We start from the raw sequence: 26,918 nt of genomic DNA, 5'->3' as shown, positions 1-26,918 counted from the left end.
TCGACAAATTGTCGTGATCATCATCAACATTTTGGCTCCTTCCAGGATATCAATTGAGTTCATGATGAGAAATACCATCCTTGCCCTTGATGATTTGTGTTATCATCGACCACTTTATTGCCTCCCTTTCAACACAAACTTGTTCGTGTTTTGTGTTATACCTTGATGTTCCCTGCTATCCAGCATTTGTTCTTCTTTACCTTGGAGTATTACCATCTTTTAATATCAAGGATGTTGTGAGGATTGCTCCTCCTCTTAAGAATTCTTGGTATAGTGATACTTCTCATCATCACCATTCTTTCTTGGTCCTCGCGTTGATTCCAACCGGGGTACCAACAAGTGAACGGTGCTGTTTGGATTCTGCCTTTCTAGCAACCATATTGCTTTGAATAATGGTCGGCCATTCATTCTTAGACTATTGATTATTGAATCACCATTCTGACATTGGTCGTGCAGCCCAACCCATATTTCGGGCGCACCTTTCTACCAATGTTTAATTGTGTATGTTTTCCTCAAACATGCTTCATTACATCATTTGATCTGACAAATGTTATCTCCTTGATTCACATAAGTGTGGAAATCCATCCTTTGAAAATTTCAATGAATAATCGTTGAGTTCATCAGCCACCTCCTCGTCCTCTCCTTGGTTAAATGATGAACTCATGATTCGGGACTTGCTTCCATAGTACATTTCCCGAGAATTTTGCAACTCCATCTCATCTAATTGTGTTGCCCCTTTCCTTCTCGGGCATCATGAGTCCGAGTTATCCTGACACCAATCTGATCTGAATCTCGGCCAGATATGATGGTTGGAACGTTTTCCAAGCGTCATAACATTGGTCCTTATATAACCCAGTAAGGTGATATCATGCCTAGCCCACCTGTTCGGAGGACCTATTGCTATAGTATCCTTTTACAAGGTTAGCCATTCGTCCATGGGGAAATGGTAAGACTTATTCTATAAGTTGTTCCTGATGAATCCTTTTTGTTTCCAAAGTCTGATTTTCACCTGTTGACCATGTCAATGCTATCTCGAAGCATGTCTATGGTACTCCGTTCTTCAACAAGAACATTTGAAGCCCAATGCTAATTGTTTCTTGCTCAACTATCCAAACACCGTTGTATGGATAAGTTCATGAAAATTCCTCTCCCCTCACCTTGAGGCTTTTCTACTGAATATCATGTCATGGTTATCATGCTCTGCTTGTCCTTGGGAGGGATATACCCCTGAAATATCTGATAATCATATTTTCCTTTCCATTACTTGGTTTACCCTTTCTAGTGATCATTATGATCTAAGCAGTATTAATTCCCTGCTTATGTAGACCCCTCGTGTACAATTCTGTCAGTAAGACCCTGTGACTTTTGTTGATGACATTCCGGTAACCACCGATGGACGAGAACTTTGCCTATAGGCCCGCCTCGTTTCAACGAGCAGAAAAATGGTTCTCTTCGCCCCTCGCCCTTGGTACTGATATTGTTGCCGACATTACTGATAGGCTATCCTCTATCATACCTTCCTTACATGATCATGCAAGACGTCATCGCCCTTCCTACTTTTAACCACATGGTGGGCCCATAACCCACAGTTCCACATGATCAAAACCTAACTCTCCTGTACACCCCCTATTCCCAAGGTTATTCCTCGCGCGTGGCCTCGTATGTAATTCACGGGCCACCGTCCTAGTGATCTATTCTGGAAACAGATGCAATATTCAATCTCGTTGCTTTGGACCCCTTTCGCGTGTTGTTTCAGGCATCGAACGATTGCCTACCCGTTTGAAACTTCTCGTGGTACCTTCTTACTTTACTCTCGATAATTTCTTAAGTATCTATTCGAGAGTTACTTCTACCACATTCTCTCAGTAATCTGCTAGGTAGTTGACCTTGAAGGTCCGTTCTTCAGTAGTTACCCCTTATCATTATCGTAAGTACGTTGGAGTTCCCGAAGAAAAGGACGACTTCACCATGATGACCTGAAACAGCGAAATGAAGACCTCAATGTAATGGATTGACCTCTTCGAGAAGAGCATCCAACACTGAGAAGACCCATTAAAATTTCGTAACCAATCCCTCCCCCCTTACTCCCCTCCTAAATCTCGGGACGAGATTTCTTGTAGTGGAGGAGAATTGTGACGCCCGGATAATTAAGCTATAGTAAACCTCTGCTAATGGTGCCATGTCACCTCGGTTACTGTTGATAAACTCGAGCTAGTTCAAAGAAATGATTCAAATTAAAATTTAAAATATAGGCAAACAGTAAATTTTTCAAATATCAAAACTAAAATGTTCGGGTTGTGTCAAATAGATCGTAAGTAATTATGGTGGAGAAATCAAACTTTAGTAAAATGTTTAAAGGCTCTAAAACAATTAAAACAGTAGTGAAAACAACTAAACAGATACCTATTGAATTTATAAAATGCTAAAACTATTTTATTATGTGTTAAGAATTAACCTCACAGTAGCTTGTTGATAAATACAAATTTAGGCACTAGTCGTAATTTTTATAAAACTAAAAATAAAAGAAACTACAAAAAAAAATAAACTAACAAAGAACAAAAAAAGGAAATAGAAGACACCCCCTCCCCCTCGCTGGACCATGGCCCGGCTGGCCTATGGGCCGCCAGGCCGGCCCAGCCGGCCTCCCCTTAGCCCCCCACCCCGACCGAACCCTAACCCTAGTGCGCCCCACTCCCTCCTGTCGCTCCATCCCCACCCTCTCCCTCCAGCGCCGCCAGGGGAGAACCCCACGCTCGACCTCCCCTCCCCACTCTCTCTCGTCTCTCTCCCAGCCATGCCCCGCCCCTGACGCGGTCGCCCTCCCCCGGAGCCTCCGCCGGCGTTCACTGCCCCCACCTCGCCCGCGCGACCCCGCCCGAGGAACCGTTGCTTGCCGCCGTCCCTAGCGCCCGAGGACGACCCCGCCGTCGCCTCTCGTCGCTACCCGGAGCTCCTCCGCCTCGACTCCGTCGACGCACGCGTCCCCGTCCTCCTCCCCGACGGCCTCCTTCGAGCCTCGTCGCCCCCGGTCTCTACTCGACCGTGAGGACCCCAACCCCTCTCTTCTCCTCTCTCTCCCGTGTACTCGCACTCACCATGGCCGTCCCGATGCCCGTGCACGTGTGTCGCGCTCCGCCCGCGCACTGGGCTTGCCCGGCTCGCGCCCGTCACTCCCTGGACGCAGCAGCTCGCCGCGCCTTCCCACTACTGCAGGCATCACCCTTCGCTTCCCCTGCCCGCTGCACAGCCCCGACGCGCGCGCTCGCGCCGTGGCTCGCAGAGCAGCCGCCCCGCCGCGTGTCGTGCTAGCCCGCACGCGCCTCCTCTGCCGCACGTGCCTACGCCTGATGCGCGTCGCCCAACGGCGTTCCCCGCTCCTGCTGCTACGTGCGTCCCGCCCTATTGCCGCCCCGCCGTGCCTGGCCGTCCGCCGCTGCTTCCGGCGGCTCCGGCGAGCCACCCCCGCGCGCATCGCCGCCTCTGGCCGGGCCTCTAGCGCCCTGCGTGCATGCCACCGCGCCTCCCTTCGCTCCGCCGGCCTCGCCGTACCGCCCCGCTCCGGCCACGGTCGCCGGCGATGGGTCACGCGCCGGCCCCCTTCCCCGCTGGCCACATCGCCCTGTTGGGTGGGCTGTCGCCCGCCTCCGCGCTGCGCTGAGAACCACTACCCGTATGCCCGTTAAGGGCCTTGGCCCTATGACAGGTGGGGCACACCCCCAGAACGTTAAAAAATTATATAAAATAAATAAAACAATAATTAAAATAAATAAATTTAATTAATCAATTAATTAACTAAATTAATTAAGTTAATTAACCTTAATTAATTAATCTAATTAACTTGTTAGCTTAATTAAACAGTAATTAGTTTAACTAAACCCTAATTAACCTAACAGAGTATGACAGGTGGGTCCCACTGGACCCACGCGTCAGTTTGACCCAGTCAACCCCTGTTAACTGCTGATGTCAGCATGACATCATGCTGATGTCATAAATCTATTTTGAATTAATTAAATAATTAATTAAATTTCAGAAATTAATAAAATCTTTAGAAAATCATATCTTTTAATCCGTAACTCGGATTAAATTATTTTCAACATGAAAGTTGCTCAGAACGATGAGACGAATCCGGATACGCAGCCCGTTTATCCGCCACGCATCCCTAGCATAGCGAGCACGCAACTTTCCCCCTCCGGTTCGTCTGTCCGAAAACGCGAAACACCGGGGATACTTTCCCGGATGTTATCCCCCTTCACCGGTATCACCTAATACCGCGTTAGGGCACCCCTAGCACCGTTACTTGTCTTGTCATGCATCGTTATGCATCTGTTTGCATTATATTCATTGTTTCTTCCCCCCCTCTTCTTCCGCTAGACACCGAGACCGACGCCGCTGCTACCCAGTACGACTACGGTGTTGACGACCACTCTCTCTTGCCAGAGCAACCAGGCAAGCCCCCCCCTTGATCACCAGATATCGCCTAATCTCCTCTATACTGCTTGCATTAGAGTAGTGTAGCATGTTACTGCTTTCCTTATTCCTATCCTGATGCATATCCTGTCCTTGCTACTACTGTTTTTACCATTACCTGCTATCCTACTGCTTAGTATAGGATGCTAGTTTATCATCAGTGGCTCTACATCCTTGTCCGTCTGCCATGCTATACTATCGGGCCGTGATCACTCGGGAGTTGATCACGGGTATATGCTATATACTTTTGTACATGATACATGTGGTGATTAAAGACGGGTCGGCTCGTAGGAGCACCCGCGAGTGGATCTTTGAGGTGGAGCGACAGGGCAGGTTCCGACCACCTAGGAGAGAGGTGGGACTGGCCCTGGTTGGCGTTCGCGGATACTTAACACGATTAACGAGATCTGGGTATTTGATCTGAGTCTGGCCATTTGGTCTATACGCACTAACCATCTACGCGGGAGTAGTTATGGGTATCCCGGCGTCGTGGTATCAGCCGAAGCCTTCGTGACGTCAGCGACTGAGCGGCGCGCGCCGGATTGGACTGGAACGCCTCTAGGCTAGGTCTGCTTCCGGCCGCCACGCAACTGGCAGGGTGGCTAAGGGCGATGGCCCAGACCCCTGGGCGCTTAGGTTTAGGACCGGCGTGCTGACCTCTCTGTTGTGCCTAGGTAGGGCTGCGACGTGTTGATCTTCCGAGGCCGGGCATGACCCAGGAAAGTGTGTCCGGCCAAATGGGATCGAGCGTGTTGGGATATGTGGTGCACCCCTGCAGGGAAGTTAATCTATTCGAATAGCCGTGATCTTCGGTAACAGGACGACTTGGAGTTGTACCTTGACCTTATGACAACTAGAACCGGATACTTAATAAAACACACCCTTCCAAGTGCCAGATACAACCGGTGATCGCTCTCTCACAGGGCGACGAGGGGGGGATCGTCGGTTAGGATTATGCTATACGATGCTACTTGGAGGACTTCAGTCTACTCTCTTCTACATGTGGCAAGACGGAGGCTGCCAGAAGCGTAGTCTTCGAAAGGACTAGCTATCCCCCTCTTATTCCGGCATTCTGCAGTTCAGTCCACATATGATAGCCTTATTCCAGTTGAAACCAATGCATGCATATGTAGTGTAGCTCCTTGCTTGCGAGTACTTTGGATGAGTACTCACGGTTGCTTCTCTCCCCCTTTTTCCCCTTTTCCCTTCTACCTGGTTGTCGCAACCAGATGTTGGAGCCCAAGATCCAGACGCCACCATCGACGATGACTCCTACTACACGGAGGTGCCTACTACTACGTGGTGCCCGCTGACGACGACCAGGAGTAGTTAGGAGGATCCCAGGCAGGAGGTCTGCGCCTCTTTCGATCTGTATCCCAGTTTGTGCTAGCCTTCTTAAGGCAAACTTGTTTAACTTATGTCTGTACTCAGATATTGTTGCTTCCGCTGACTCGTCTATGATCGAGCTCTTGTATTCGAGCCCTCGAGGCCCCTGGCTTGTAATATGATGCTTGTATGACTTATTTTATTTGTAGAGTTGTGTTGTGATATCTTCCCGTGAGTCCTTGATCTTGATCGTACACATTTTGCGTGCATGATTAGTGTACGGTCAAATCGGGGGCGTCACAGGTTTGACGGATAAGAGGCCTTCGATATGTTAAGGGAGAGAGGGGAGAGTCATTCCAGAGTTGGGTGGGAATCGTTGATAGAAATTTGGATTTTCCCTGAGGTAGATAGCGTCTGAACTAAAAAAGGGAATATGGAAAGTGAATGTGGTAAAGGATACCAAGAGTAGGTTCCCTGAATGATTTTTAGGCGTATTTTCTTTGAACAAATAAATCTATAAAGAAAATAGGATGGATCTTCCACCTATGCTATGAGTGAATCTTATCATCACTGGCGAGTGGTATCGTATCACCGTCTTCGTCCTGAAAACATCTGCAGAGCTAAGCCAGTGTAGGCTTTGACACTACTTATATTCGCTACAAGTATTACACTCGCTTCGCTACACTCTTCTCTTATGCTTCGCGCTTCGCATAGGCTAAATAAGCCGCTCATCCCTGGCGAATCCTACCCACATAGGAATGCGGAACCATCGGGGAAAGGCAAAACATATTCAATCCCAGGAGAGAAGTCACTGGTTCGATAGGACCAGGGAGAGGACCCTGATCACCTTGCCAACAAATTCAAGGCCTTAGGAAAATCATCCTACAATGGACCGTAGGATTTGTGGTTCTCCCATGTTTGTGGTTCTCCCATTTGTTATCTCCACTCCATCTAATATTAATGTGTGTGTTACCTAAAGGAATGTAAAAGAAGGTAAGAAAATATCTAGCATGCAAAGGCGAATTCCAGATTGACCCATACAAAACCTGGTCTGTGCTAAGAAAAGATGAAAAGAAACAACCTGCATGTAATAAAGTTCACCTTTGCGTTTCAAAAAAAGTAAAATTCACCTTGTTGTGATTAGAAACACCCCAAGCTCCTTCCATTACCGACCTTGGTAAGCTATAGATTGACGACTGTATAACTCCAGTATAGTTTACATCCTAAAACACAACATAAGATAATCCATGTTTGAAATTTTCTACATGCAGTAAGTGGATTAAGCTAATCATTGAAGAGCAAATATATCTTACCTTCCATCTGATCCCAACCAATTGAAGCTGAATTTCCTGAGTAATTGACACCTAATTGGCTAACAAACTAAGAGTGAAATTACATAACAGCAAGGCAAAAAGTTTGAGGCTAACACAATCAAGAAACAATACAGTATGCCAAAAAATGTATTAGGTTTTATTCTGTGACATACAACAAAGCAAACACCAGGAATGAATGAATAATCAGGCATGCATGGATAAACATCAACATTGTTGCTTCACGCTCAGCTGATTTCTACAATAACAATATATGGGATGCAGTGGCTGGCACCTTAATTAAGTAAAGTGGCACATAGTGTCCGACCTATTTGCTTGCTCAAGACATAATGGATTGAAGCAAATAGGGGTATCTTAATTAACAAATCATCCAAGAAAATCATAGAGGATAGGAATCTTTTGCTCCACACAAATATATTGTTCATGTGTAATTGAATTTGTGAGTTCACATCTCACATAAGCATACTAAAATAAACTACATGCGAGATCACTTTCTTATATGAGAAACATATTGAATAAAGAGCACTTGTGAGTTCACATTTAACAGTAGTAATCTAGCAAATACTACTGACCAAGAGAGGATGCCTAAGCCGAGTTGCAATGGCTGCAGATACTGGCGAGCTGGAGGCACGCAGATGCAGACACAATCAGTGACGATGATCTAGCTGGTAACAACAGCGTATGGTGACCTGGCGATCGGCGGCGCACACAATACTGGTCAGATATATTCAAGGTTAGTTGAAGAATTACCTGGAATTAATCCATGGCACCCGCACTCCGCAGTCGACCAAAGCGAGAACTCCGACGGCTTCATGTCCCTGCTCACAAGATGCTTGTATATGCTGATAGGATCGGTAGTGCAGTGGCATCGATTTGGTTAGGTCGTCACTGTAACTGTCTTCTCCATAAGGAATTAATAGAGGACACTACATCTTATATGTGAGCGTTAATCACCCACAGTTCGGCTAAGAGAAGCAGGGGAGGCAGCGGGCTGCAACCAAACCGGTAAAGGGAGGCATCACCATCCTCAACAACAACATAGCTATTTTTCTTTCAGAACAGTACTGCACAATTTCATTACCACATCACCATGAGCGTACAGTAATACTCCCTCCGTTCTGAAATGTAGGTCACTGGACGTTTTGCAGTGCAAATTTCGACACGTTACGGAATTCTCGCACTTTCCGAAATTACCCCTCACTCCGCTCACAGCCCACTCGCTCACTCGCTCGCCTCTCTTCTCCCCGTCGCTCTCCCCGACTCCCGCCGGCATCTCCCTGACTCCCCGTCGCTGGCTCTCTAGCATATCTCCCCGTCGCCGCCACCTTTCTCCGCGTCCACAGCCGGCATCCATTCACGTCCGGCGTCCATTCACGCCCCACATCCAAGGTCAAAGAATGAATTTTTTGCGCCGGCGACGAGCTTCTGGGCGACAGAGGAGATGGATTTGCGTGCGCCGGCGCTCGATCTAGGCGAGGGAGGCGCTGGATATGCGCTCGTCGGCACTGGATGCATAGCGGAGGCCGAGCGGCGTATCTGGAGAGGCGCGGGAGCAACTGGCGGATCTGGAGCGGCTTGGTCGTCCTCACGGATCTGGTACGGTGTTTCTTCTCCATGCCTCCTCTCTTATCCATTTGCAGGAGTAGTTGATGTTAGAGTAGCAGTGCACCGATTTGGTTAATGAAAACTTGATGTAGTAGCTTGAAAATGCAGTGTGCCAGACTCCACTATGCCTCTGAAGCCTTCACAAAGTTACTGAAATCGTGTGATTGTTGCTGTGCAAGCAAAGATGAAGCTGATGGATCACCCCAGGCCCAGAGCAACTTGCTGATGGATTCTGGAGTATGTGTGTGAATTGCTGAATGGAGTAGAATGGTAATGCTCTCCTTTGTATCTACGCCATGTTGCGGCTGAGCCACTGAAGCAGGTTCATATTTTCAGAGAACGAAAATTGCAGGCATCGAACATACTCACATTTTTCTTGCAGATCCCACATTTTTCTTTTTCTTGTTTTGAATGGTTGGCGATGAACTCTCGCAGTCTCACTCATGGTTTCTACTCCTGATTCAGTTATTCTTGTGTGTTTATTATGCCGTAGTTGTCGAGACATAAAGTTCCTCCTGATTCAGTTAGTTGGTCCCGATTTAATCATTTGAACAAGTTCCTCCATCTCAACAAGTAACTTAGCTGGATACATTTTGCACTCCAATCAAGAGCTTACCACAATCTCAGTTGGATACATTTTTCTACTTTAAGTAACTTTGCAATCTCAGTACATATTTTGCATACTTGTATTACAGTTTGTTTATCTACTGCAGGTAGAGTGCAGAGTAGCTTCTTAATCTTGCAGTTCCCTTGCTAGTCATGAATGTTCATTGCTTTGGCGAGGGAACTTCTGTAGTCGAACATGTTTATGTACTCCAGTCTTGTTCTGCATGCTTAAGCAGTCAAACATGTTTAGATATTCCAGTAGGGGTACTTGTATCTCTGCATATACTCCAGTCTTGTTCAGTAGGAGCACTTGTATCTCTACATATACTCCAGTCTTGTTCTGAATTTGTTCACTTGCTTACCAGTCTTGTTAACTGAAAAGAAAAAAAGGGGCCAAACAAGTTAACTTGTTTTGTTAATTGCTTGAAACTCACTATGCAAATTGGTCCTCTCCTCTCTCTGTGTAAATTTGTTGTGCATGTTGAGTGTAAAATTTCTATAGCTTCTGTTAAAAATAACTTATTCTCATGAAGCTTCCGTAGCTTCTTTTAGAAGTTGTCGTCTGTAGCTTTTGTTAACTTGTCTACTGAAACTTGGGCTACTGAAGCTTGTTAACTTGCATAATATTGTGAACTTAATTGTTGCTTGCATATTAATGACAGCAAAATCATGATAGGAGTAGTTTCTGTAAAATCATGACATGCCATACAAGCTTCTGTAAAATCGTGTGGATTTTCCTTAAATTAAAATTAAAATCATGTGGACTTTCTGCTTAGTTGTAATTAAAATTAGGAGTAGGAGTTGTTCTTGGAGTAGGAGTAGGAGTAGTTCTTGGAGTATGTAGGAGTAGTTCTTGGTTAATTAAAATGATCATACAAATGATGCACTCCACACAAGTCTCTTCTCAAGGAGTTAGATATACTCCACACAAGCCTCATCTCTAGGATTTACATATACTCCACACAAACAAGGAGTTACACATACTCCACACAAATAATCACAAGCATCTTAACAAGCAACTCCTCAAGCATCTCGACAAGCATCTCAACAAGCAACTCCTCAAGCATCTGAACAAGCATCTCGACAAGCAACTCCTCAAGCATATCAACAAGCATCTCGACAAGCATCTCAACAAGCAACTCCTCAAGCATCTAAACAAGCATCTCGACAAGCAACTCCTCAAGCATATGAACAAGCATCTCGACAAGCAACTCCTCAAGCATCTGAACAAGCATCTCGACAAGCAACTCCTCAAGCATACCAACAAGCATCTCGACAAGCATCTCAACAAGCAACTCCTCAAGCATCTCAACAAGCAACTCCTCAAGCATATCAACAAGCATCTCGACAAGTATGTCAAGCCTCTTCTTCCATCACTGAACTCTCTCCATTATCCCAAGATTGTGCAGGGCATTTGCATATACCTCTTCAGGGCATGTAAGTCTTGGAGGTAGCATCCCAAGGTTCTCTAGCCTTTCCTTGTTCGCATGGGGTATTTTATACCCATTGCCCCCTGCGTGGTTCAAGATTTCAATCATGCAAGCTTGTAGAGATAGGAAAACTCTGTTCAGCTTGTAAACTTCATAGTTTTCAAATTCATCTAGCACACCCTTGATAAGATCCTAAAGCATTCTAGGGCTTAGACAATCTGTCAGAGATTGCAACGAGTTGAAGAACCCAAGGTCAAGGCCATTCAGATCAGGGCTATTGGCAGGTTGTTGAATTAGTCTGATGTCGAGTCCAGTTCTTTCCGCGGCTGCTACAAATTCTGGGTCGTTGGGCAAGATATGGGGCTTGGCTTGTATTGTTGTATATAGATGGTTTGCCCAGCATCATTCTCAGGCCAAGATGCTTGTATTGCTGGTAGTAGGTTATCTATCATGAACTCTCTCATTACTTGCCTGTTGACTTTTATGGACTTCGTCTCCATTGTTCCTCTGGGCCTGTTGTCGCTTCTCCTCTGAGCCGGAACTTCTTTCACAAACGGCCAAATTCCAATTTTCCCAGAAAATGTCACATTTCCTTCACTATCCCACCTTGGCCTAGCAATAGCCGTCAAGAACATGACTTTTCCAATACAACTGCCGTTTTGTATAGTTCTCGTAGGCTCTTCCTCCCCATATAGCAGATAATAGTTCCTGTTTTTCTTGGTCATATAGAACCATTTCTCGTCAATATGAATAATGTTGTGCATGGTCTTGAATTTTGGCCTTTCAGTTTGTGTTGTTGTCTCATCGAGCATTGACAAGCAAAATTCCATTCTATCCTTCTTGTTCTTTTCCTTCAAAACTGGCTTCAAACAGTTTGTATGCCTCTTTATCAACTTCAGCATGAACTTCCGGTGGAGTGTCGTAGGGCTGCAACCGAGTTGCCAAGCAAGTGACCTGATAGTAGACCGCTTGTTAAGTGGAATGGTAGGTATTTGATCTAGATTAATGTCCTTTGGCTTTCTTCCACAGTTCTTTTTTCTCTGACTTGAAACATCCACCTCCAGACCTTGAGCAATTTGCTTCATTGCTTTCTTCCAAACTCTTTGTACATTCCATACACCCACTCCAAAGAAACTGGCAATCTTTTTCTTGTCATCTCTTTCAAATTTGCCCCCTCTACTCATGCACAATGTGTGCATTGCAACATAAGCAGCATACTTTTGCTTGTCATCGAGGCTATCCCTTTTCTTAACTAATTGCTCAACACCTGCATGAAGAAATACAACAAAGGAAAAATGATCAAATGATCAAAGGAAAAATGGTCAAATGAACATAAGCATTCAAATGATGATATGATCATATCATCAAATGATGATATGATCATATCATCAAACTGTATTCTGTAATTTAACTGATTTTTTTCTTCCACCACTAACTGAAAATTTCTGAAATGCCACTGTAGCTATACCTGCATGTTGTACTCCCGCATCTTCATCCATTTGTACTCCTACATCTTCATCCATTTGTACTCCTGCATCATCATCACCCATTTCATCTTCTGCATCTTCTGCAGGTGGAGTGCAGTTGATGTCTGGGACAACCATCTTCTGCTGCTTTCAGGTACTGCTGTTGTAATCTAAATTGTACTCCAACAGTAATTTGACAGTATTCCTGCATCAGTAGATTCAGATTTTGTCAAATGGTTAGATCAAATTATTGGCTAGTTGAACCAAATGCTCATCAAATTGTTTATGTTTGCAGTTCATTCCTCTCTTTGCTACGTGGTCATTGTTTCAGGACAGATCGAGGTACAGCTTGCATTGCATTCAAGCAAGTTTGCTGTAGATTATCAGTTCAAGATGTTTTGTCAAGTCTTATTACAGTAATAAAATCTCTTAGCAATGATATAAAAACACTCAAATCTCTCCCAGCCAAAAGAAGTTTTGTCAGGTCTTATTACAGTACTACTCCAGTCATGAACCTGTTTTTGTTGTGTGTGTGTTCTCAGATTTTTTTTTACTCCAGACTATTTTCAATAGTTTTCTCTCATGATCCTCTAATGAGAAAAAGAACATGTGTAATCCAGATGACAACATTTTCAGTCTATGATTTTTATTTAAAGTAAATCAACATAATGGCATAGGTTCTTTCAGAATTTTCAAAATCAATGATGCACAGTCAACAGTTAATACAGTTTGGTCTGCTACTCCTATTGTCTGAAATGCTATAGTCAACAGTTAATTCAGTTAACTTGTTCAAATTATTTGTTGAATTTTTGGCAGCAAACATTTCTTGAATCAAATGTTGGCACTTCTGAATTACTCTTGACTACTCTTGAATCAGTACATCTCTTGAATCACTTGAGTATTGTTTATGCTTGCAGTTCGTTTCCAGCGACAGCAGAGAGATGTACTCCAGCAGAGGATCAAATGATCAGAGAGAGGAGATGAACCTGGGCACCAGCCGAACCCAGCAACAGCTCCTGGATGTGGGAGAGGAGGAGCGCCTGCACCTGGATGCAGTGGCCGGAGGTGGGTACGGAGGTGGAGATGGCGGAACAGCCTGTGCTCGCCTCCACCTGGGTGCGGGTCAGGAGGAGCCCCTGTGTGTGGGCGGCAGCAGAGCACCAGCTCTACTCCAGCGGCGGCAGCGCCTGGGCAGGGGGCGGAGGTGGAGATGGAGGGCGGAGGTGGAGATGGAGGTGGAGGGCGGAGGTGAGGGTGGAGGTGGAGATGGAGGTGGAGGGCGGAGGTGAGGGTCGGTGGAGGTGGAGGGCGGAAGCGGAGGTGGAGGTGGAGGGCGGAGGCGGAGGTGGAAGACGATCGATCGGGATTCAAATTTTGAAGGGAGGGTATTCAGGTCAATTGTCAACTTTTCACCTAGTTGGAACAGAAGCCCCAGCGACCTACATTTCGGAATGGAGGGAGTAATACATTTTTTTGGCATACTGTATTGTTTCTTGATTGTGTTAGCCTCAAACTTTTTGCCTTGCTGTTATGTAATTTCACTCTTAGTTTGTTAGCCAATTAGGTGTCAATTACTCAGGAAATTCAGCTTCAGTTGGTTGGGATCAGATGGAAGGTAAGATACATTTGCTCTTCAATGATTAGCTTAATCCACTTACTGCATGTAGAAAATTTCAAACATGGATTATCTTATGTTGTGTTTTAGGATGTAAACTATACTGGAGTTATACAGTCGTCAATCTGTAGCTTAGCAAGGTCGGTAATGGAAGGAGCTTGGGGTGTTTCTAATCACAACAAGGTGAATTTTACTTTTTTTGGAACGCAAAGGTGAACTTTATTACATGCAGGTTGTTTCTTTTCATCTTTTTTTAGCACAGACCAGGTTTTGTATGGGTCAATCTGGAATTCGTCTTTGCATGCTAGATATTTTCTTACCTTCTTTTACATTCCTTTAGGTAACACACACATTAATATTAGATGGAGTGGAGATAACAAATGGGAGAACCACAAAGTGAAGGAAGACTAAGACGACTAGCATGTTTGTGTATCATTTTTCCTATTATCCTTTGAATTAGATCGTCTTCCTGCTTTATTCATTTAATAGCTTCAATCCATTATATCTTGGGCAAGCAATGTGTTCTGACATGGTTGTTGCCTTTCAAAGCATCTTCATTTTGGAATCACCATTCTTACTATGTTTATATACATTAACATTTGACCATCTCACATAATTCACATTACCTATTGTGTTCACTGACTATTGCAATATTTTCATCTTATAATCATATATCTACTTTGTAAACAAAGTTATTCGACTTATTGACTAAAAGTACCGCAGCAACACGCGGGGTATCATCTAGTTTCCAAATAATAAAGTCATATCGCGTGTCCACCCAGAATCAACCGAACGAGTTGTATCATTTGCGAAAAGTAAAGCTAAACAATAACAATATGCATGAATCAGCAGGGCGCATTGGCTCTTTTCATTAAAAAAAAGGGCAATGAAAGAAAATATGTATTGTGTCAATGAAAAAATTCCCCAAGAAATGTATGAAAGAAAAATATGTAGTACAAAAAAAAAGTGCTAACCACAGCGTGTCGTGTGGTCTTCAAATGTCCTGAATATCATATCAAACCGGATATATATCTCAAGATAATTTAAGTGTGCTGACCGGGCCTGCCGCTCGGTGCTAACCTCTTTGGTAGACTAATCTATAAACACGTTTGACCTAGCTTCAGCTAGCGATGTGGTATTAGAAAAGCAGAACCGAAATTCGAAAGAGCCTTGCGGTGTGCACGCGTAGTATTGTTGGCTGTCATATTTCGGCCCAACGTGCGTCGAGGGTCAAGGCCTGGCGCGGCGTCCATGCTGCCCTTTAGTTCTCAAAAAAAAAAAAATCCATGCTGCCCTTCTGCTCCTAAAAAAAATATCCATGCTGCCCTTCTGCCCCTCAAAAAAATAATCCATACTGCCCTTCATAATTAACACATCTTTATCTTTACCTAATATTAAAGTGAGGAGGCTTTCATATGAATTAATTAATAAATTAAAAAAAGTGAGGAGGCTTTCATAGTTTTTCATACGTCACCCTTTTATCCGTTGATTTTATGTTAATTATAGAGATTGACGGATGAGATTTCATAAATAACTTGACATATGAAGGGAGAAAAATAACCCACGCAGCCTCGCATTGGGGGCATGTTTGCCCGTATTGGACCAGGCAAGTGCCCTGCTTTTGTATGGGCCCTAAAGACACGAGTGGGCTTCATAATGAGAGAGAAAAAATACGTATATGACTCGAACCGAGGACGAGACTAAAAATCCACCTCCTTCCATCGCGAGAACAAATCGAATCGAAACAACTGCCTGGTGCTGCATCAACTAGGCGACACGACACGACTCCTGCTGTTGCCACGACGCACGCAGGGAACACATCCTCCAGGCCATCCATCCGAGGCTCGCCGCCAGCGATTTTGAAGAGGGCAATGATCCTGCTGCTGGCCAACGCCAGATGTGAGGAACGGCGATGGCCGCTGCCTGAGCCCGGCGTTTTTGTTGAGAATCCCTCAGCCCGGTGGTGGTTATCGCGAGAACGAGGACGACGTAAGCCAGGTGGCGTCGCTGGTCCGTGTAAAAAGGGTTTAAACTTGGCGAAGCTCTTGAACAACACTCTTGAGTTCTTCTATTACGATCTTTTATCAATCGTTGAGCCACGCCAAGTTTTTAAGATTGTAATGTAGCCTGCCACATTTAATTTTGTCCCTCCCCTTGGTTCTTTGTTATCTTTTTTGAATTCCTGAAATATCCCTGCAAAATAAGTGTTGCTTTGCCTGAAGATTGAACTGTTTCTTTTCAGGTACGATAATCTAATCTCATATTTGGGTTCATTTGAGCTTATTTGATCTTTTTACTGTTGATTTGGTTTGCTGGAGTAAAGCTCGTGAGGAGCTTCATTCCAAGTACTGATGTGCATAACTAAGGATCTGTTCTTCAGGTTTCATTGTATATGGACAAGTCTGCAGGGGTTTGCCAGTCGGACCTCCATGATTGCAAATTTTCGTTCCTGCAAATAATATGTGATCACGATCTTTTTGTTGATATGCCTGGTCAGGATCCCATCGTCAATTCATGGATTACCAACCTAGGGAACTATAAATATTCCAGTTTGCCAAAACTATTTTAATAGACTAGCAATATTGTTCAGAGACTTTGGTCCTCCGCAGCGGGATGCAACCTCCCTAGAGCAGCGGGTCAGGCGCATCGTCGGAGGGGCTGAGGGGGAGAAGATCTTGTTATCTACAACAACGTTGTGTGAACTGTCGTCGAACTGAAGCGCGCCTCCTATAGCTAGGACCGGAAACAGAGCAGAAAAGGAGTTGAACCGACTCTCTATTTTTCCTCCCTCTCCTCTGTCTCCCTCTCTCTCGCATCTCTGCTGGGAGGCGTTGCAGGAGCAACTAAGGCATGCGGTGGTCTGAAATTTGTTCAGGGTGCAGCCTAAGGGTGGCACGGCGTACAAGCTCTCTACTCTGTCATCTTATATCTCTGATTTTTTTTTGCTGCATGCGCAGGTGTTTCAGGCAGAAACAGTAATAGCTTGGACCAGGAGGAGCAAGACAAGAAACGGCGAGAGCTACCATTGCTGCTAACCTAGCTGCTAGGATGCTTGCGGACCTCCATCATATGCATGGGTTTGCAACGGCCAAAGCACACAACAATCCATAGTTGGGTGAATTTTTTCTCCCCACTTGGGATGGCTTGCGGCAATAGCAGTTTTGAATAATCAGTACTAGAAACGTCTTCTGAATGTTAAAGCCAATGGGCTAGAAAACTACGAAGATAGTTGATTTGTTTCCATGTCTACCTTTCAGTATTCAGCCTTGCGGGAGAAGGTGCCTCATGGTAGCAGCTTGACGTAGGTGTGGCCTTGAATGCCGGGATTTTATGAGTAGCCTGACGCTTCTGTTCTCCCTAGAGAATCAGAATTCAAAAGATCAATGGGAGTTTGCTTATGGAAGTAAAAGATCAATGTACTGATGCATTTCAAGTTTTCAACAGGAGAGTACTTTCTGATGTTTTAGTGACCAAGTATTATTGATCTTGAGGTGTGTTATTGAGCTCTGTTGCTAAATAGATGTTGTTTTTTGTTACTTTGTGAAGAAGCATTGCATGCAAGATGCCATCAAAAGAGACTAATGCTCCTGATGCTTCCTCGCAGAATCGCAACTTGATGGGGCTTGCTGCGCCTCTGGAACAAGCAGCCGCTAACAAAGAGCAGCTTGAAGGTTTGAATAAATGTACATATAGAAATTTAGAGTTCGAACAATACATATGTGCAAGAGTGTAATGTTCACTTGAAACTTGCTGGTGGGGGAGACATTCCACACACACAAAAAGTGAAGACACCCTGAGACTTCACGAGGTAATTTAGTAATTCGGTTTGGTCAGTACATTTCTGCATAAACAAAAAATATCCACTCAAAGCACATTGGTTTATGATGTAACTTTTTGTGGGAGTTTTATGATGTATATTTTGTTAGTACATCGTTTCATTAATGATATTGGATGAGGGGAATAAAAACCATGCGCATATGTTGCTCACTGCCATTGATTAATTTACTGAAAGTTGAATCTATAATCAAGACAATGAGTTAGTTCTAGACATGTAAAATTATGAATTAAAATTGTATTAAACCTACAACTTGAAAAATCCGATTTTATATCACATGTGCTGTTGTGATAGGAAAGGACTGGACACTGTTCTATCTGATAATGGATTGTTTCCAAGAATGGACCTTGGTACTTTTGAATAATTTCATACTATTGTTTTGCTACTTGCAAAGTTGTTTGAGTTGTATGCGCAAATTTTTTTTGTTCAAGTGTTAATTTGTTTTATAGGTTTCCAAGCACATGTTTATTTATTTTGTCGATGCTCACTCGACCCCAAGAAGTCCATCTATGTGGGCATGGGCAATATAGATAGGGCGGAGTAGGAATCATGTGCGAGACAGCGAAACCATCAGTCACTGGTCAATCTGGTCCAGAATGTCAAATGCCAACGTCCATGGCGCAAGGTGGTGCTTTTCCGAGCAACCAACCTAGCAAGTGCATCGGTGATCAATCAGTGTCGATTTGGCAAGAAGCATGTACATTGCCCTACTACAATTCCTTCCAAGATGCAGACACAACTGTGCTTAGGGGCATGGGATTTCTTTTCCATCGCAACGCACGGGCCCGTTTGCTAGTAATATTCAATGATGTATAGTGTCTTCCTTCAATGATCTACCATGTGAATCTACACATATGCTCCACAAGATCATTGAATAGTTGCATGTGCGCTTGTTTATCTTAAAGTTGGCACAACAACATGCTTTGCATCTTGTCCCGGGAGGCGGACATATACTCCGGACTACTTAAAATCATATGGGTAAGTTGCCCCTTCGCTCTCATCGTCGACAATTATATTGTTCAAGATTACACAATGGGTCAGCACTTCCCCCGGTGTCTCCGGATACTACTCATTGCCGCTCCAAAAACAATACATCAACGAGTTTGTAGCGCTCTACATGCTTTCTTCATATCCTCGTAACACCTTCTTGCATTTGTGTAAAGAGACGTTGTTTGTTACCTTGGGGATGGGTATAGTTTTCACAAATCCTGCCCACCGAGGAAAGATATCATTGGCAAGGTCGTATCCCATGGTGTAGTCATGCTCGTTGATAGTATAGTTGCATGTTGAAGCATCCCATCAGAAAGTATCTTGAACAGATGTCACTGCTTCAAATATGATGGTGACCTCTTTGGTGTGACCTTAGTAGTGCTCGCGCAAACATGTCGGGCATTTTTCTATTGCCAATGCATGCAACCAATTGAATCAAGTATACATAGAAAATTTGTTATTGCATCAATTGCTAATAACTTGTATCTGTCCTCAGCAGTTGGTTCTCTCAAGTACTCTAGTTCAAACACTGATGCATTGGTTAGAGCATATATCTCCGCAACGAGCGACGATGATGATGACCACGTTAGGACGAGCAGCACCGGTGCCGATGAGGAGGATGCGTCATCGGTGACCATAGGACGTGCGACCATGTCCCTGTTCTTCCCCGACGTTGGCTTCTCCGCCCCGGAGGCAACAACGCATGGGTCGCCCCCTCTACATCCCTTTTGTTCGCTACATCTCAAGCTCCGACCAATATATGCATCTCGCTCTCATCATCATTCCACTTCCCGGGCCCTCACCCAACTCACTATCGACCTTCCCAAGATGAGTCGCGTCTCTTCCTGCCTCTCCAGCTCCGTTTCCCATTGCCCCACTTGAATTTGTACATGGCTGCCATAGCCGGAGCTTCAAAGCTCGGTAGACCGGCGCCTCACCCGCTCCTATATGAGCCCACACACACTGCGGCAGCCTTGCGCCCCCACAACACGCGCAAAAGCTCTTGCAACCCCTCGTTGCACAAGCCTCTGTGACGATGTTGTTCCAGCCGGCCGCCGTGGCCAAGCCAGGCTTGGTCTCACACGCCCTTGGCTGCACCCTCACACTCACTACAACAACACCCACATGTTCTCCACACCACGCACATGACCCTCGCCGTAGATGCACGCACGCTCCACATGCCCGTCGGCAAGCTGCAGTGGAGCTTCCATGCGTGCGTGCACGGAGCTTGGAGCTGCTCGAGGGTAACGGGCGAGTGGCGGACTGCGATGGGGGTGCAGCGGCGGTAGTCCGAGGTTGTGTCGCGATGACACGGACGAAACGGGGGGGGGGGTGCGAAGGCGTCTTCAGAGCAATTTTTTTACTCCAGCCAGCTACAGGGGAGTATATTTAGGAATAGAGTTGGTTGGAGTAAAAACTATCCTCCTCTAGAGCTTTTGAGGGTTGGTTAGGTGTCAATTAGAGGAGGAAAACCAAATTTATTGGGTGAGATGCTCTTAGGGAATTTCTAACCGCTCCCCTATCTGGCTATAAGGGAGGATATTTTCATTTTTCCTCCTCTATGCCGCACCTAGACGATCCCTTAAACTGGTTAGTGGAGTAAAAATTTACTCCAACCCCTATCCTGCAAGTATATTTACTCCGGCCGGAGGCGACCAAGGACTCCGGCCGGAGGCGACCAAGTAAAATCTCCTATCTCTCCTGGCTCCCCTCCGAACCTAAATTCGCTCCGGGCACGTCATCTACCCCGACTAGATCGTTCGCCAACCTCCTCCCTCTGTGTCACTGCCTTCTCCCTCAGAGCGCCGCCGACCCCTTTCCCCTCGCTTTCCACACGCGGCCATGACTCCTGCGAAAGATAGCGACAATGAATGGGTCAGCGACAGACCTGTTGGGGAATGTAGTGTTTTAAAAAAATTTCTACGATCACACAAGATCTATCTAGGAGAAGCATAGCAACGAGCGGGGAGAGTGTGTCCACGTACCCTTGTAGACCGAAAGCGAAAGCGTTTAGTAACGCGGTTGATGTAGTCAAACGTCTTCGTGATCCAACCGATTCAAGCACCGAACGTACGACACCTCCGCCTTCTGCACACGTTCAACTCGATGACGTCCCTCGATCTCTTGATCCAGTTGAGGACGAGGGAGAGTTTTGTCAGCACAATGGCGTGGTGAAGGTGATGATGAAGTTATCAGCGCAGGGCCTCGCCTAAGCACTACGACGATATGATCGAGGTGTGTAACTATGGAGGGGCACCACACACGGTTAAAAGATCAACTTGTGTGTCTATGGGGTGCCCCTGCCTCCGTATATAAAGGGGGGAGAGGGAGAGGCCGCCAACCCTAGGAGGGCGTGCCAAGGTGTGGAGTCCTACTAGGACTCCCTAGTCCTAGTAGGATTCCACCTCCCACACGGAGTAGGAAAGGGGGAAGGGAGAAGGAGAAGGAAAGGGGGGGGGGTGGCCCCCTTCTCCTAGTCCTAATCGGCCTCCTACCCAAGTGGGGGTGCACCAGCCCCTTATGGGCTGGTGTGCTTCCCTCTTATGGCCCATAAGGCCCATAACTTCTCCCGGGGGGTTTCGGTAACTTCCCGGTACTCCGGAAAATGCCCGAACCACTCGGAACCATTCCGATGTTTAAATGCAACCTTTCAATATATGAATCTTTACCTCTCGGCCATTTCGAGACTCCTCGTCATGTCTGTGATCTCATCTGGAACTCCGAACAAACTTCGGTCATCAAATCACATAACTCATAATACAAATAGTCATCGAACATTAAGCGTGCGGACCCTACGGGTTCGAGAACTATGTGGACATGACCGAGACACATCTTCGGTCAATAACCAATAGCGGAACCTGGATGCTCATATTGGCTCCTACATATTCTACGAAGATCTTTATCGGTCAAACCGCATAACAACATACGTTGTTCCCTTTGTCATCGACATGTTACTTGACCGAGATTCGATCGTTGGTATCACCATACCTAGTTCAATCTCGTTACCAGCAAGTCTCTTTACTCGTTCCGTAATGCATCATCCCATAACTAACTCATTAGTCACATTGCTTGCAAGGCTTATAGTGATGTGCATTACCGAGAGGGCCCAGAGATACCTCTCCGATACACGAAGTGTCAAATCCTAATCTCGATCTACGTCAACTCAACAAACACCATCGGAGACACCTGTAGAGCATCTTTATAATCACCCAATTACGTTGTGATGTTTGATAGCACACAAGGTGTTCCTCCGGTATTCGGGAGTTGCATAATGTCATAGTCAGAGGAACATGTATAAGCCATGAAGAAAGCAATAGCAATAAAACTAAATGATCATTACGCTAAGCTAACGGATGGGTCTTGTCCATCACATCATTCTCCTAATGATGTGATCCCGTTCATCAAATGACAACACATGTCTATGGTCAGGAAACTTAACCATCTTTGATTAACAAGCTAGTCAAGTAGAGGCATACTAGGGACACTCTGTGTTGTCTATGTATTCACACATGTACTAAGTTTCCGGTAATACAATTCTAGCATGAATAATAAACATTTATCATGATATAAGGAAATATAAATAACAACTTTATTATTGCCTCTAGGGCATATTTCTTTCAGGACCCCCCACGCTCACATCGCGGTGACGGGCAGGCAAAGCAGCTCGCCGAGGACGGGCGGCGCCAGCCCCGGGTGTGGGAAGAGCGGCTCGTCGAAGATGGGCGGTAGAGCAACTCTTCATCCCAATGCATTGCATTCTCCTCGTCGCCTCCTCCCATGCTCCCCGTCGAGAACTTCCTGGGCAGCAGTATCCATCGCAACTACGACCTGCTCCTCCGGCACCGTCTCCCCGTCCAGCACTGCATGCTCGCCCTTCCGGGGGTCCGCCGGGAGCTGCTGGCCCGGGTCATCTTGCACCCGCAGGCGCTGACGCAGTGTGAGCACACACTGACAAGCATGGGCCTCAACGTCACGCACCAGGCCTTCGAAGACACGGCCAACGCCGCGGAGCACATTGCCGCGCACAGCCTCCACGACACGGCCGCCATCGCATCTGTGCGCACCGGGGAGCTCTACATGTCCATGGTCGACATGCGCGCCCAGATCCTCACCGACGCCGTGCAAGAAGATACCGGGAAGCACTTCGAGTACATGTCCAGGGCCAACGTGGCTAGTGGTCCCGTCCTTGACACCTGCACAGCCTTGGGCAGCGGTGCGGCGAGGTCCTTGACGCTGCTGGCGCCCTCTCGTCGAACACCCTGACCCATAGGACGGCGGCGAGCACAATGATCGGCAACGTCCGGCATGCTCACTAGCCATGTCGGCTTGGTCACCATCGTCGTGGGGGCGCATAGCAGGTGTTCGACGAAATGTATGAGCCAAAAGTAAGTTTTACTCCGTTATATACAGAGGATGGGCTAGGTCCGGTGAAATCTTAGTGGAGTAAAAATACAGTTTACTCCGTCGGATACTCCATGTGTGTTTGTTTTCTAATCCCCACCGCATCCATCGAGCTCGCCCGCCGCCCCCATCCCGCTGTCGTGTGCCGTCCCCGTCACCGGCCCTTGTTTTCTAATCCCCGCCGGATCCGTTAAGCAAGGAGAAATCTGCTCGTCGTGGTCTCTCTCGTGGAGTGCGGTTTCTAAATTCGAGAGAGAAGAGAGTCCTACCCGCTCCTATCTCCTCTTGCGAGTCCAATCGCGTGGATAGGGATGGAGAGCTCCAACGGCAAGCCGCCGCGGGGAGAGGAAGAGGGGAAGGCGGCGGGGTCGATCGGAGGCCACGAGTCGCTGCACAGGCTCCTCGAGTCCAATCTCCCTCCCGAGCTCTTCAAGGTTCGTATCCTCGGCCCTCGCTCGCTAGCTCCTCAGAGTCAGTCGCTCGCTCCGCCTGGTTGGTTGGGTGAAATATTTGTACAAATGAAGAAGATCTCGAGGTAATCGCACTGCATGCGTGGTTCAGTCGATATGTATCGAGGAACCTGATGAACTATGTGAGCAGATTCAGTTGGTTGTTTCCCAACACAAACAGACAGCTACAATCTTCTTCTAGCAGCGAAATAATTGATTCAGTGCGAGAATTTGCATGTCTGTCTATCCGACCTGTGTTCGGGATCTGTTTTCTGTAAAATCATTCAACGAATTTGTATCCAAATTATCGTGCAATGATGTTAGTAGTCTGTGTTTGTGATCTGTTGTTCAGCTACCTGTATTTCTTCATCTGTACTTTATTTCCGATATATTGATGGTATCTAGATTCATATTTGTTTTAGGAATCTATTTAGGCTCAATTTGCTTATACCGAGTTTACTTTAACTTATGTTCTCCATTTGGTGACAGGAGGCAAGCCGGTTGCTTTTGGGGTTGAATTGTGCACACCCTCTTGAGGCTATTTCCCTGCCTGGGGCCACCACTGATCTTGCTGGAGCGCATAATTTCGATGTGCAGGTTATCTACGAATAAATTGCCTTGATTTTAAATAGCTATGGTAGATTATGAACTGATCTTGTAATTTCTAGACATCATAGTTTGAAAACAAGGCAGCACCTAACAACTGAAACCATTTGTTTGCTCTCTCTTTTTTGAAAATTTTAAACTGTTAGCTACTTGTATTACAGGCATTCCGTTTTAACGCTGACAAAGAGCATATGAGGCAGCCGCGGATTGTTCGAGTTGGCTTAATTCAGAACTCAATTGCTGTTCCAACGACTTGTCATTTTGCTGATCAAAAGAAGTCTATCATGGAGAAAGTAAAACCCATCATAGACGCAGCTGGTGCTTCTGGTGTCAATATTTTGTGCTTACAGGTACTTCTAACATTGGTGATTTAGTTCTGGTGTTCTCTTGCGGCTCTTATCTGCATCTTTGTTTTCAAACCTGGTGTCCTATTAGTCTAAGTATATGAGACTCTGCTTGGCATATCCTGTGCTTCAACTTCTGCCAGCTAAGAAAAGTTCGAGCCTTAAATAAACAGTCGCTTTCTCTGCCCATCATCTTGAGAAACTGAAAACCACCTGTTTAAATAAGCCAGAAGCTGTTGAGTAGCCGCTTCTGTGGCTTCAGAATCTCTCTGGTCTCCTGTTCCAAGCATCACTGAAGGAAAAAAAGTCCTTCCATTTGCGATTACTCAAAAAAAAACCTTTTATCCAAACGAGCCTTATAGGCCGATACTTCTTACCAAACAGGTTTGCCACCTTCTATGAGATGCTACCTTTTTGGGCTTATAAGCACCGAAAACTAGCTTCTTTTTTGAATGTTGAAAACTAGCTTCTTAGAAAAGCTTAAGCCAGTCCAAACTAGCTATAATATTGAGACATGTTTGCTTATATTTCCACAGAAGCAGATCATTTGTTGTGATTCATACCCTCAAATTTCAGGAAGCCTGGACAATGCCATTTGCCTTCTGCACGCGTGAAAAACGATGGTGTGAGTTTGCTGAGCCTGTTGATGGAGAATCTACTCAGTTTCTTCAAGAGCTTGCACAGAAATATAACATGGTAATTGTTAGCCCTATCCTTGAAAGGGATATAAACCATGGAGAGACTATATGGAATACTGTTGTTGTAATTGGAAATAATGGCAACATAATTGGCATTCATCGAAAGGTATGCATACCAGTACATTTTTCTTTCCTTTGGTTGCATTTCCCTTTTTCTTCCTTCTACCTGAAAGTATTTTTTGTCTCTAACTGAACACTACTGCAGAATCACATCCCAAGAGTTGGCGACTTCAATGAGAGCACGTACTATATGGAAGGTAACACTGGGCATCCGGTGTTTGAAACAGCTTATGGCAAAATTGCTGTAAACATCTGCTACGGCAGGCATCATCCTCTGAATTGGCTTGCATTTGGCCTCAATGGAGCTGAAATAGTTTTCAACCCATCTGCAACTGTCGGTGAACTTAGTGAACCAATGTGGCCTATTGAGGTCAGATAAAACTATTCACATGACATTTGTTATTATTTTTGCTGTTATTCATGCTGGAGCAACCCTGATGCTAAGCTGGTCCATTTCAGGCAAGGAATGCTGCAATTGCAAATAGCTACTTTGTCGGATCAATTAACCGGGTAGGCACAGAGGTATTCCCGAACCCATTCACTTCTGGTGATGGGAAACCTCAGCATGCCGACTTTGGTCATTTCTATGGATCCAGCCATTTCTCAGCGCCTGATGCTTCCTGCACCCCATCGCTATCGCGCTACCGAGATGGCTTGATGATATCTGACATGGACCTGAACTTATGCCGCCAGATCAAAGACAAGTGGGCCTTCCGCATGACTGCTCGGTATGACATGTATGCTGACTTGCTTTCAGAGTACTTGAAGCCAGATTTTAAGCCTCAGATCATCGCGGATCCCTTGATAAATAAGAGGGCTTAATTCTGAATCAATTGGGTCTAAGCAGACGAAGTCGATGCCCTTTCCCTTCTTTTCTGTATATGTTGTATAAATATAAAAATAAATCAGTAAACACCTTTTGATCAAGTTTCCATGGTCTGACTTTACCCAATGTTGAAATCATACATATTCACTCTTTTATGTTGTGAATTTCCAAGTAAATGTTCTTTGAATAAAATACACCACACAATGGCCTATAGATAAAAAGAATCGTGGTTGGCTTTACATTATGGATGTCGCACAACTAAGGGCGCAGATTCTTTGAGGTAAGTTACCTGCCTTTGGCTTGCTGACATGTGGCCCATCTTGTTCCTGGGCGCACATGTCAGCCACTGTAAAGGCAGGTGATGTAAGTCAGAGAATCCACAGCCCGACTAAGCATCATCGTCCAAAGAGGTAAACAGCTGCCATATGATGCAGTGCATTCTTTCTAGACTAAGGCAATTAGGCCAGCCTAAGAGCATCTCCAGCCGTTGGCCCCCCAGGTGGCGATTTTATGCGCCCCCGGGGCGAGTCGGCGCTAAAATCGGCGCGGGGGCGAGCGGGTTCCCAGCCGCTCGCCCCGGACGCGTTTTTTTATTTTAAAAAAACTGAATTCGGCAAAGTTTGGCTAAAATTTGGCAAACTTGATATTCATATTCAACATGTTCGGCGTTTTACATAAATTATTTAAAAAAAATTAATCTACGGGGCGAAGAACTCGATCAGCACGGCGAAGTCACCGCCGTCCTTGTCATCGTCGTCGGCCTCCTCATTCTTGATGGTGCGGCTGCCCCTGCTGGACCGCTGCCCGGCGTCTCCATGGCGGACAGGCGGTGGCGGCGCGTCGTCGTCGTCGTCGCTGTCGTC

At 45.7% G+C, this 26,918-nt stretch overlaps 2 protein-coding genes and 2 long non-coding RNA genes across 4 annotated transcripts; all 4 read left to right on the top strand.

Moving 5' to 3' along the window:
* The first annotated feature begins 8,339 nt into the window (after positions 1–8,339).
* Positions 8,340–13,491, top strand: LOC125556307. The gene is made up of 5 exons (XR_007305056.1): positions 8,340–8,720; positions 8,838–8,999; positions 12,339–12,385; positions 12,527–12,573; positions 13,149–13,491. It is a non-coding gene; the product is annotated as an uncharacterized LOC125556307 (long non-coding RNA).
* Positions 13,492–13,553: 62 nt separating this feature from the next.
* LOC125556306 lies at positions 13,554–14,451 on the top strand. The gene is made up of 3 exons (XR_007305055.1): positions 13,554–13,846; positions 13,937–14,029; positions 14,187–14,451. It is a non-coding gene; the product is annotated as an uncharacterized LOC125556306 (long non-coding RNA).
* Positions 14,452–22,447: 7,996 nt separating this feature from the next.
* LOC125507154 (arogenate dehydratase/prephenate dehydratase 6, chloroplastic-like) lies at positions 22,448–22,934 on the top strand. Its single transcript, XM_048671829.1, has one exon. The coding sequence runs from the start codon at positions 22,449–22,451 to the stop codon at positions 22,932–22,934; it is 486 nt and encodes a 161-aa protein (XP_048527786.1). The 5' UTR covers position 22,448.
* A 226-nt stretch (positions 22,935–23,160) lies between these two features.
* Positions 23,161–26,156, top strand: LOC125509882 (beta-ureidopropionase-like). Its single transcript, XM_048674906.1, has 6 exons — positions 23,161–23,506; positions 24,011–24,118; positions 24,289–24,477; positions 25,048–25,275; positions 25,375–25,599; positions 25,689–26,156. Exons 1-6 carry the CDS (start codon positions 23,384–23,386, stop codon positions 26,049–26,051), a joined length of 1,236 nt encoding a protein of 411 aa, XP_048530863.1. The 5' UTR covers positions 23,161–23,383; the 3' UTR covers positions 26,052–26,156.
* The last annotated feature ends 762 nt before the right edge of the window (positions 26,157–26,918 follow it).

This window comes from Triticum urartu, chromosome 5, assembly GCF_003073215.2.
Source record: "Triticum urartu cultivar G1812 chromosome 5, Tu2.1, whole genome shotgun sequence".
Taxonomy (NCBI): Eukaryota; Viridiplantae; Streptophyta; class Magnoliopsida; order Poales; family Poaceae; genus Triticum; species Triticum urartu.
This window is presented reverse-complemented; position numbering and strand designations above follow the sequence as displayed.

Coding starts and splice junctions, on each gene's coding strand:
- LOC125507154 (XM_048671829.1), top strand. CDS start 22,449: ATGCTCCCCGTCGAGAACTTCCTGGGCAGCAGTATCCATCGCAACTAC.
- LOC125509882 (XM_048674906.1), top strand. CDS start 23,384: ATGGAGAGCTCCAACGGCAAGCCGCCGCGGGGAGAGGAAGAGGGGAAG. Junction 23,507..24,010: donor TCCCTCCCGAGCTCTTCAAG/GTTCGTATCCTC, acceptor ATTTGGTGACAG/GAGGCAAGCCGGTTGCTTTT. Junction 24,119..24,288: donor CGCATAATTTCGATGTGCAG/GTTATCTACGAA, acceptor CTTGTATTACAG/GCATTCCGTTTTAACGCTGA.